Source organism: Canis aureus, chromosome 23 (assembly GCF_053574225.1).
Source record: "Canis aureus isolate CA01 chromosome 23, VMU_Caureus_v.1.0, whole genome shotgun sequence".
Lineage (NCBI taxonomy): Eukaryota > Metazoa > Chordata > Mammalia > Carnivora > Canidae > Canis > Canis aureus.
In genome coordinates, this window is record NC_135633.1 from 26,386,205 (window position 1) to 26,398,883 (window position 12,679).

General features: G+C 34.3%; 1 protein-coding gene across 5 annotated transcripts in view; it reads right to left on the bottom strand.

Annotated features, from left to right (window-relative positions):
* The window catches only part of FCHSD2 (FCH and double SH3 domains 2), a 338,349-nt gene that overhangs the window by 189,664 nt on the left and 136,006 nt on the right, over window positions 1-12,679 (bottom strand). For all 5 annotated transcript variants that reach the window (XM_077866897.1, XM_077866896.1, XM_077866900.1 and 2 more), the window contains one exon: window positions 241-317. In XM_077866897.1, coding sequence (XP_077723023.1) covers window positions 241-317 — 77 coding nt within the window. The remainder of the gene's footprint in view (window positions 1-240; window positions 318-12,679) is intronic.

Consider the following 12,679-nt stretch of genomic DNA (forward strand, 5'->3'; position numbering starts at 1 on the left):
GATTAAATTAATCAATTAAGCAAAACACAATCTTGGCTTAATACATAAGGAAACTATTTTATAAGTATGACTTACATATGTTGTAGAACATTAACATCTGATAATTTTGAAATTATGTCTAAAAACATAGCAATGAAAAGTAATTTTTTAAAATACTGAAGTCTACATTATCTACATGTGACATGGCTCTAAACGAAAACAGTTTTAGAGAAAATAAGCAAGATCTATTAACTAAGTTACCTGTAATCAATCCGATCATCAGCTTTTATTCCAGGCCAATCTCTCTTCAGATATTGACTAGCCAACTTCTGGATACCCTGTTAAAAAAAGATGTATATACATATATTTTATAAAAATAAGTACTGTGCCACGAAAGAAGCTCTTTTCCTTAAAATACATTGCTCCAAATCTCCTCTTTCCAAATGTAAATTTAATTCAGAAGGACCAATGATAAATGGTAGAACATTGTAACTTGTTTCATTATTGTCACAATCCTCTCTCATTTCCATTTTTAGGAAAGGGGGAGTCTAAGAATGAAAAAATTGGAACTTAGTTGATACGCTTTCAACTTCACACTACCTGACCAGCCATAAAAACAAACTACCTCTGGAATATCATAGGGAACACATCTGTCCACTCCACAGAGCTCTGATTACACAGCTTGACAACTCAATTTCCCACCATTCTTCTGCTGTGGCATGTACTGCATTTCTAAATCCAAACTCTCATCTTATGAAAGGCAACAACCAACAAATTCAGTTTGGAGCAGACAGATACACATTCACTTATAAAATTAATGAACAAACCTTGGTGCTAACTATTCCATATTAGTCATTTTGATTCAAGACAGATTTTAAGGGCTTTTTTTTCTTTTTAAATAATACCATGGCACAAATCATTTCAATAAAGAAATTAATTTTACAAAGAAATATACCCACTTATTGTTATCCATACAACATGAATGTGGGAAAAAAACAATATTTATCTTCAAGAGGTACAGTGGGTATCAGGATTTGAACAGAGAAGACTACTTTATTGGCAAGTGAGGTTAAACTAATCACTCTGAACACAGAATGTATTACTTTCAGATGGGAATATATGTGGTCCCCCATTCAATGTACTGGATTAGAAATCATATACTTTAGGATACTCATCTCTACATGCAACTTCAAACAGAATAAATCAAATGCTGAGATGAAGAACAATCACATTAATTAACAGATTGCCTACTTTAAGCAGAGACTTACCAAGTAAAATCAATGCTGTATTCTATTATACGGCACCCTCCTATTAAGGTCTCTGCCAAATCAAAATGGCATTAAATCCATTGTTGAATTAAATGCATTGTTGAATGCTTCTATTTATCATTATTTCAATGAACCTAAAGGGTAGCAGGAACTGTAAAGAAGCTCCTATAAATCTCAAGTTCCTCCTAAGCTTGGCAATAGTTGGATTTTACTATTTCAAAGTACTGTGTATTCTAAGAACTCACATAAAACTGCATATTCACAGTACTTCCATTTATATACCTTGTACTTTGAGAAGCCCAATTACTAAGTCTTACCTGAATTTGTACAGTACTTTTTCACCTCTGTACCTTCTTCATACTGCTATTTGCATGAAGTATCGTCCTATCGCCCCCCATTTCTACCTTCTGAACTCTCAACACCCTGCTTTAAGCTGATTTTTAAATTTCCTAACCCAAAATATTCAAAATTATATACAGGAAAATATCAAAAATTCTATTGCCTAGGTATTTTAATTTCATCAAAATAGAATAGCTCATCATTCTTTCTGCATTAGCTGGAATTCTTTTTTTTTAATATTTTTAAAATTTATTCATAAGAGACACACAGAAAGAGGCACAGACATAGACAGAGGGAGAAGCAGGCTCCTCACAGGGAACCTGATGTGAGACTGGATCCCTGGGCCCAGGGTCACGCCCTGAGCCAAAGGCATATGCTCAATCATGGAGCTACCCAGGCATCCTAGCTGGAATTATTTTTTAAAGAGCTTCCTCTAAAAAATAAAAATAAAAAAAATAAAGAGCTTCCTCTCCTGAGCTATTTGGTTATCCTAAAGTACAGTTACTACAAGGAAGGTAAGATAAGTATTTGATTGTTCAGTTTTGCCCAAACATGAACGATGAATTTTAAAGTAACATTATGAACTCATATATTTTAAATAAGGGATATGTTTCAATTTATTGCACTCACTACTCTTTTAATTCTCTAATTGTTACACCTGTGGTCAGTAAGGAGTCCCTCCTAGTTGGTTCCACATCATGACCCCAATAAACTTTGATAGTTTCTTTGTTGCCTTTTACAGTTTCTATTCCAGATATTCAGTAAACTAGTTTTCTAAGAAACTCTGATTCCTTTCAGAGAGAAATGAGATTTAGAGACCACAATCTAGGCACTTCTTATCCTTCACGTCTTTGTATCCCTCTAAGAGGTTTTATTTAATCATTGTATACAAAGCAGCTCACCCTTCATCCAGTTACTCTCTCACATCACCCCCATTTATTCATAATCTTCATTATGTTGTTACTGTCTGGTTTAAATATATTTTATCTGTTTACTGAGTATAAACTCCATCAAGTAGGGATCTTATCCTTTTTTTCCAATCACAGTGCCTCCAGACTATTGCAAAGAAGCTAGCATTTAGTTGATGTTAATAACGTTCACTGACAGGGATGCCTGGGTGGCTCAGTGGTTACGCATCTGCCTTTGGCTCAGGGCATGATCCCAGAGTATGGGATAGAGTCCCACACTGGGCTTTCTGCATGGAGCCTGCTTCTCCCTCTGCCCATGTTTCTGCCTCTCTCTCTGTGTGTCTCTCATGAATAAATAAATAAACCTTAAAAAAAAATAATGTTCACTGACTGCACAAATAAATGCCACCTACACTATTCTATTTCAAATGTATAATATCCAAATTCCTTTTGTGTTTTTGCCTTTCTGAGTTAGAAATGTCTAAATAAAAATTTCTCTGGTTCTTCACTTTTCCTCAGAGGAGGAAAAAAAAAAGAACCAGATTTTTAAGATTATGACCAGGTGGTTTTAATATAATAAGTAAGTTTCCTTTGTAAAATTATAGTCAAATTTGACCACTTCCACTACTGGAAGAAAACATATGTGTGGACACTCCAAAGTCATGAAAAACAAAAGTACCAGAAATTTATTCCATACACATAAGGCACACATTAATTTTTGTGCAGATTCAAATAAATAAAAACTCATAATATGTGGATACGAATAAGAAGTAGGTAACATAAATGGGAGGTAACACATGGTTACTACCAAATAAATGTCAATATGTGATTTAATTCCTAGGTGAGGAAAAGATCATCTGATATTTTCTTAACAAATTACATCTAAATGATGTAATTAGCTGACTTATTCAGTTTAATTACTGCTTAAGTGGTTGCAGTACATTTCATACAGATCATGGGATACATAATATGAGCCTCAGATTATGAGTAGGACTAAGAAGGTAGAATGACAGCACTCAAAATTTATATAAAACAAATGAACTTGACAAGCATTTCAACAGATTTATTTATCTTAACTCTGTTAGGTCTTGTTGAGAAATTGGGCATCTAAGAGGATACATAATTTACTTAAAATCAATATAGCTAGCTAGTTAGGCTTGAATTAGAATCCCTACGTAACATTCTAAATCTTTGCCCAAAAAATCATTTTAGAGTGGATTTTATCTAATTCTTGATAAAATTTCTGAAATTACTTAAACTAATCTTTTTTTGTGCATTGTAAGTTACAACAGCAATTTCTAGAGCTCTGAACCACAAAGTTGAACTGTATTAAACTGAATGAGCCCTTTAGAGATGTGATGAGGGATTCATGAAATAGATAAACAGTGAGATCTTTAGATGAAAGACTTTATTCAAGCTACTTCACAGAGGCAGGAATCATGACTTCTGTGTGCTCCATGCAGCTGTTCAAGATCTATTCTGCATGGATGCTCAAGAAATACTCCAAAAAAAAAAAAAAAAGAAAAAAGAAAAAGAAAAAGAAATACTCCATGGCCATTATAGGAAAGGACTTAAATAACATTTCATGTGTCTGAAAGCATTCTGTACTTAGCTGGTTTCCCTTTAATGTTATATTTAAAGTTATGTCCAATGAATAAAAAGTTTGTATATGTAGAAAATAAAATCTATACTAATAAAGTAGCTAAGAAAAAATAAATCTATGGCTAGAAATTTCCTACAAAAAAAATTTTTTAATCATTCCCTCATGCCACAACATTATTCTCTAAAACTGGTACACTAGATATATAATATTTATTTATATTTATTTGAGCATCACTGATGGATAATGTTCATTTGATTTCCAATATAGTTTACTCTGCAGCAGTGGTTTCCATAAAAATGTACTATCAATATACTCTTTGGAACATCCAATAACATTCCATTCCAACTTTTTAAAAAGCTATCAGTGTCTGATGTAAGACGCTTTGTTTTACCTCTCAATAACACTTGCTATATTGCTCTAACAAGTGAAACAACACAAAGAAAGCCACTGTTCAGTAGATACTGGGAAATGAACTGATGCCTTAACCTTTTGCCCACTTACCACAGCAAGCTGAGCAAGAGTGTGCTTCAGGGCTCTCACACAGGTTATTCTGTACCCATTCCATCCCCTTAACATACAGAGAAACTAATATTTAAATTTTACTAAGGGTAGATTGCTTTTCATAATTATAGGACACAATGTTATCTTTTTGAAGATTTTATTTATTCATTTGAGAGAGAGAGTGCCTGCTGAGCAGGGGGAGAGGCAGAAGGAGAAGGATAAGCAGACTCCCCCCTACCTAAGGAGAGAGCCCAAAGTGGGGCTCGATCCCTGGACCCTGAAAATCATGACTTGAGCCAAAGTCAGACGCTTCACCAATTGAGCCATCAGGTGCCCCATGCACCATGTTATTGATATACTACACACCTTTTGGTTGTGAAATTCCCAAGATTATGCAAATGACTTATAAAAATCAACAAATCTGGGCAGCCTGGGTGGCTCATGGCTCAGCGGTTTAGCACTGCCTTCAGTCCAGGGCGTGATCCTGGAGACCTAGGATGGAGTCCCATGTCAGACACCCTGCATGGAGCCTGCTTCTCCCTCTGCCTGTCTCTGCCTGTATCTCTGCTTCTCTCTCTCTCTCTCTCTCTCTCTCTCTCTCTGTCTTTATGAATAAATAAATAAAATCTTTTTAAAAATAAATAAATAAATAAAATAAAAATTAACAAATCCGTTGCATAAGCTGGATAGTTTTCAAACTGATATAAATTAAACAACAATTGTCTTTATTATTCTTAAATTACTTTAATAGTAATGGAGAACTTCCCTTCTACCCTTAAGGAAAGTTTTGAAATATTTTTCATTATTTTCTGTGGTACATAATTACAGTAAGCATTAAATTAATCAGTGTATTATTTTAAAGTACATAATAAACAATATTAATATTAATCTCATATATTAAACATTAAGCACATATTTTAGCCTTTTCCTTTTATCAAAAAAGATTAATTTTTTAAAAAATAATTACATAAAAAAACAAGATCTAATGACTTGTCCTGATTTGAGGACGAAACAATGAAAAAAAGATGACATTCAACACTTATTCATGATTAAAAACTCTCAAGAAACTAGAAACAGAAGGACCTTTCTTTAACCTATTAAGGGTGTACATGAGGGGATCCCTGGGTGGCTCGGTGGTTTAGCACCTGCCTTTGGCCCAGGGAGCGATCCTGGAGTCCCGGGATCGAGTCCCGCATAGGGCTCCCTGCATGGAGCCTGCTTCTCCCTCCTCCTGTGTCTCTGCCTGTCTCTCTCACTCTATCATAAATAAATAAATAAATAAATAAATAAATAAATAAATAAATAAATAAATCCTTTTTTAAAAAGGGTGTATATGAAAAACCTACAGCTAACATACTTCTAATGGAGAGTAAATGTTTTCCCCCTGAGACTGGGACAAAGGTAAGAATGTCCTCTGTCACCAGTCCTTTTCAATACTGTACTCATAGTTCCACCTAGCACAATAAAAAAGAAAAGGCATACAGATTGGAAAGGAAGAAATAGACTATTTTTACTTACAGATGATGTGACTGTCTACATAGAAAACTACAAAGAATCTACCAAAACAAACAAACAAACAAAAAACCCCTCCTGGAATTAATACTTGAGTTTATCAAGGCTGCAAGATACGAGAACAACATACAAAAAAGCTGTTTTCCTACATATTTGTAATGAAAAATTAATGTTTGAAATTTAAAAACATTGCATGATAGCACTGGATAAAAATGAAGTACTTAGGTATAAATCTAACAAAATATGTGTAGGAGTGTATACAGAAAATTCCAAAATATTGATGGAAGAAATCAAAGAAGATCTAAATTAATGTACAGATATGTGATATTAATGAATTGGAAGACTTCATATTTTTGAAGATGTCAATTGTTTCCAATATGATCTATAAATGAAATCCAAATGAAAATTCCACAAAGTTTTTTTGTAGATATAAACAGCCTGACTTTAAAATATATATGGAAAGATAAAGGTATCAGACTAACCAAAACAATTCTGAGAAGTAAGAACAAAGTCAGAGGACTCCTATCACCTGCATTCAAGGCTACTATAGCATAATGTTACAATAATCATGATCTCAGGGTCATGAGATAGAGCCCTGAATGGGGCTCCATACTAGGTGTGGAGCCTGCTTGAGATTCTCTCTCTCCTCCCTCTGCCCCTTCTCTGTCCATAGCAAACACACACACACTCTCTCTCTCTCTCTCAAAAAAAAAAAAAAAAAAAAAAAAAAAAAAAAAAAGAAGGTCCTCCAATGTCTTTGTGTCACTCCATTCAGACTACAGGCAATATTACCATTATAGCACTTAAAACAGAATCATAAAAACACATTTAAAAAGATGTTTCCTTGAAAAGTTAGTTATAATAACAGATTTATCATCTTAAGTTAATTTACTGTGTTTACACAAAACTCATAACGTTGCCTTTAGTATACATAAGAGACATAAAAGTCATCTGCCTGAAATTAGCTTAGTTCTCCACTTAATGTTGCTATTATGACAATCTCATTAGAGGAACAATATGCATAAATCCTGTTGGACTTAAACAGAGAGGACGTATTAAATGTCCAGTTCATTTAATACTGTTGTCAATATAAGCAGATAACATGGAAGTTTGCTTAATAAAAGGTATCTTCCCTTTAAGAGGCACAAGCCCAAAGCTACACAGTGTTAAACATTAAATGTCAGTTATTTAATCCTTTTCATGTTCACTTCAACCATTTTCTTCCCTCCAGTCATGTTTTCTCCTATAGAGTTTCCCCTTTATTTCCAAAGCAATTTATATGCAAGTTTTAATAAAGAGAAAATCCAATGGACTAAAAGACACTAACTTAGCTTACCTCTAATATTTCAAGTTTTTACTTCAATTTGTAGGTTCAGTAGACTGCTGAAGAAATGATGGCTATACTTTTATGAATTTTTTTCTTTCCCTCACATTTTGTAAATTTTTCTTTCTAAATTTCTAGAAGCTATTAGTAAGAAAAACATTTTTCACTGTGTATTACAGTCATCTTACAATAAAGATTAATATTTGTTGGAAAAAACAAATTTAAAGGAGCTTATCTGATAATATTTAAGACATTATCAAATGGAAAACAAATTATGGCTTCTAAATTTTTAGAAAACCATATCTGGGGGCATCACAATGCCAGATTTCAGGTTGTACTACAAAGCTGTGGTCATCAAGACAGTGTGGTACTGGCACAAAAACAGACACACAGATCAATGGAACAGAAAAGAGAATCCAGGAGTGGACCCTCAACTTTATGGTCAACTAATATTCGATAAGGGAGGAAAGAGTATCCACTGGAAAAAAGACAGTCTCTTCAATAAATGGTGCGGGGGAAATTGGACATCCACATGCAGAAGAATGAAACTAGACCACTCTCTTTCACCATACACAAAGAGAAACTCAAAATGGATGAAAGATCTAAATGTGAGACAAGATTCCATCAAAATCCTAGAGGAGAACACAGGCAGCACCCTTTTTGAACTCAGCCACAGTAACTTCTTGCAAGATACATCCACGAAGGCAAAAGAAACAAAGCAAAAATGAACTATTGGGACTTCATCAAGATAAGAAGCTTTTGCACAGCAAAGGATACAGTCAACAAAACTAAAAGACAACCTACAGAATGGGAGAAGATACTTGCAAATGACGTATCAGATAAAGGGCTAGTTTCCAAGATCTATAAAGAACTTATTAAACTCAACAGTAAAGAAACAAACAATCCAATCATGAAATGGGCAAAAGATAGGAACAGAAATCTCACAGAGGAAGACATAGACATGGCCAACACGCACATGAGAAAATGCTCTGCATCACTGGCCATCAGGGAAATACGAATCAAAACCACAATGAGATACCATCTCACACCAGGGAGAATGGGGAAAAATTAACAAGGCAGGAAACCACAAATGTTGGAGAGGATGCGGAGAAAAGGGAACCCTCTTACACTGTTGGTGGGAATGTGAACTGGTGCAGCCACTCTGGAAAACTGTGTGGAGGTTCCTCAAAGAGTTAAAAATAGACCTGCCCTATGACCCAGCAATTGCACTGTTGGGGATTTACCCCAAAGATTCAGATGCAATGAAACGCCGAGACACCTGCACCCCGATGTTTCTAGCAGCAAAGTCCACAATAGCCAAATTGTGGAAGGAGCCTCAGTGTCCATCGAAAGATGAATGGATAAAGAAGATGTGGTTTATGTATACAATGGAATATTCCTCAGCCATTAGAAACGACAAATACCCACCATTTGCTTCAACGTGGATGGAACTGGAGGGTATTATGCTGAGTGAAGTAAGTCAATCGGAGAAGGACAAACATTATATGGTCTCATTCATTTGGGGAATATAAATAATAGTGAAAGGGAATAGAAGGGAAGGGAGAAGAAATGTGTGGGAAATATCAGAAAGGGAGCCAGAAGATAAAGACTCCTAACTCTGGGAAACGAACTAAGGGTGGTGGAAGGGGAGGAGGGCGGGGGGTGGGGGTGAATGGGTGATGGGCACTGAGGGGAGCACTTGATGGGATGAGCACTGGGTGTTATTCTGTATGTTGGTAAATTGAACACCAATAAAAAATAAATTTATTATTTAAAAAAAGATTTTTAGAGCAATATATATATATAATTTATTGACATCATTAGAATCATTAAACATTGTTTAAATTATAAGTTTTTTTCAATTTTTTATTAAGGTTTTATTTCAAGGCTTGAATTAGCAGATACCTACTTACAGATAGGTTTTTACTGGGGGGAAGGTTTTTACTGGGGGGAAGGTTTTTACTGGGAGGAAGACAAACTTGTTACTGTTGCTTTTACACAGTAAGAAAAGTATTCTATTAGCATGATTGAACTGCCTACTTGATTCTCAAAGACAGCTATGATAGCAAAGCAGTTCCTCCTTCAGAGCAGAAACTGGAATGTATCAAATCAGCAAGCAAATAATTTCATGTACTTGACTCTTAATGATCTCAAATTAGAGGGCGGAAAATCGAAAAGAAATGGCCAAAACGTGAGTGAACATAAAGGCCAGCAAGAAGAATTCTTCATCTGCCTTGTTAGATGAAAAACCTAACTAATCATTAAAACTAATATTTGAGGGCTTACATGTGCTAGATGCTTCACATTTATTAACATTTAAAACTACCGCCTTATGCAATAGACACAACAAAAGTTTTAAAAGCCTTAAGTAATTTTTATAAGATCATCCAAATAGTTAAGCCTGAGTTCAGATGCAGGTCTTTCAAAGTTTAAAACACTTTCTGACCAGTCAGTTCATTTTACTATAAACATAGACTATATATTTTAGCTAAGAGTCTTCTAAAAGTTCTTTAAAGAACAGGAATATAAAAATCTAACACAGTTCAATCTCTGCTCAGTAAATAATTGCTAAACTGAATCATTACTCATTTTGGGGAACATTTATACATTTTTAAATCAGTAAGAGTTTATTTTTTAGAGCAGTTTTAGGTTACAGAGAAATTAAACAAAGTACAGGGTTCCCATATACCTCGACTACAGAGACTGCTCTATTATTAACATCTTGTATTAATATATTTGTTACAAGTGATGAAGCAACACTGACACATTAAAACCCATGGTTTACATTAAGATTCACTATTTGTATTGTACAGATATTCTATGGGTTTTGCCAAATGTACAATGTCAGGTCTCCACCACAGCATTCTCATAATAAACCCTTAAACTCCCCTGTGCTCTACCTATTCATCCTCCCTTTATCCCCCTCCCACTCAACACCTGGCAAACACACTAATCATTTTATTGTCTCTATAGTTTTACCTTTTCCAAAATGTCATATTTTTGGAATCATACATCCTGTATTGTAGCCCTTTTAGATTGGCTTTGTTCACCTGATAATGTACGTTTAAGGTTCCTCCACATCTTTTAGTGGCTTAATGGTTCAGTTCCTTTTATCACTGAATAATATTCCATTTTCTAGATATATCAGTGTTTATTAATCCATTCAACTATTGAAGGACATCTTGACTGCTACCAAGTATGATCAATTATGAATAAAGCTGCTACAGACATTCATGTACAGGTTTTTATGTGAACTTAAGTTTTGAGCACATTTGATCAAATACCAAAGTGTCCAACTGCTTAATTGTATGATAAACTGTGCTGAACTTCCAAAGTTGCTGTACCATTTTGCATTCCCACTAGCATGAATTATGAACGTTCTGTTGCTCCACATCCTAGCCAACATTCAAACAAGTGTGTAATTTCATCATTTTCAAACAAGTGTGTAAATATTTTCATCATTCAAACAAGTGTGTAAATATCACTTGCAATTCCTTAATAACATATGATACTAAGCATCTTTCATATGGTTATTTGCTATCTATCTATCTTCTTTGCTGAGGTGTCTATGAAGGTCTTTGGCCTAATTTTTAATTGGGTCATTTGTTTATTATTGAGTTTTAAGATTTCTTTGTTTAATCTAGATTCAAGTCCTTTATCAGTCCTTTACATGTTGTGTAAATATTTTCTCCCAATCCCCGGCTTGTCTTTTCATTTTCTTAACTGTGTCTTTCATAGAGAAGTTCTTAATTTAACATCTATTATTTTTAAAATTGAGTTCTCATTAACTAAGGTTCAGATCTTTAGGCTTTAGGAATCAGATTAGTGAAAAAAAATCTAAGCCTTGAAGGTCAGTTCTGATAACAGATTCAGTATGAAATTATGCCTAGCTGTGTTTCGCTCTAATGCACTGAACTGATGGTGAAAATCACGTAAAATCTAATTTTGTCAATAAACACAGAACTCTGAACCAAACTCTTCAAAAAATAAGAAACTTTTATGTAAATCACTGTTTTGTAATTTAGCTGTTTTGAAAGTTCCAGTCACTACAGTGTTCCTCTAAAATATGGATAATGTATGACATTCCATTCTACATAAATAATTTCTCATTCTTAACGCTTCTAACAATACCAGCAAAGAAAACAATTTCACAAATTCAATAAATCTCTGTTACAAAGTAATATGTTATCTTGTTTTTGAATGGTCCCTTATTAACAAAAGGGTACATTACAGTTATATACAAAGTGCTATGGAGTAACAGCAAAAACCACTGAACAGATCTGAGAGTAAACAAGGAGAACTAGGGTAAGTTTCACGGTAAAAGTGATCATTTGAACTGGGCCTTGAATGAAGAAATAAATAAATAAATAAATAAATAAATAAATAAATAAATAAAGAAAGAAAGAAAGAAAGAAAAGAAAGAAAGAAAGAAAGAAAGAAAGAAAGAAAGAAAGGAAGGAAGGAAGGAAGGAAGGAAGGAAGGAAGGAAGGAAGGAAAGAAAGAAAGAAAGAAAGAAAGAAAGAAAGAAAGAAAGAAAGAAAGAAAGAAAGAAAGGAAGGAAGGAAGAAAGAAAGAAAGAAAGGAAGAAAGGAAGAAAGAAAGAAAGAAAGAAAGAAAGAAAGAAAGAAAGAAAGAGAGAGAGAGAAAGAAAGAAAGAAAGAAAGAAGAAAGAAAAAAAGAAAGAAAGAAAGAAAGAAAGAAAGAAAGAAAGAAAGAAAGAAAGAAAGAGAGAAAGAAATATAAAGGATTTCCCAATGACCATAGAGAGAGAAAAGGATATGCATAAACAAGTATGTCAAGCATAAAAGGAAGGAAGGAACAGGGAGTCAGATTATACTGGGTTTAAAGCCTGGTTCTTACGACCCAGTAATTGCACTGCTGGGGATTTACCCCAAAGATACAGATGCAGGGAAACGCCAGGACACCTGCACCCCGATGTTTCTAGCAGCAATGTCCACAATAGCCAAACTGTGGAAGGAGCCTCGGTGTCCATCGAAAGATGAATGGATAAAGAAGATGTGGTCTATGTATATACAATGGAATATTACTCAGCCATTAGAAATGACAAATACCCACCATTTGCTTCGACGTGGATGGAACTGGAGGATATTATGCTGAGTAAAATAAGTCAATCGGAGAAGGACAAACATTATATGGTCTCATTCATTTGGGGAATATAAAAAATAGTGAAAGGGAATAAAGAACAAAGGAGAAAAAATGAGTGGAAATATCAGAAAGGGATAC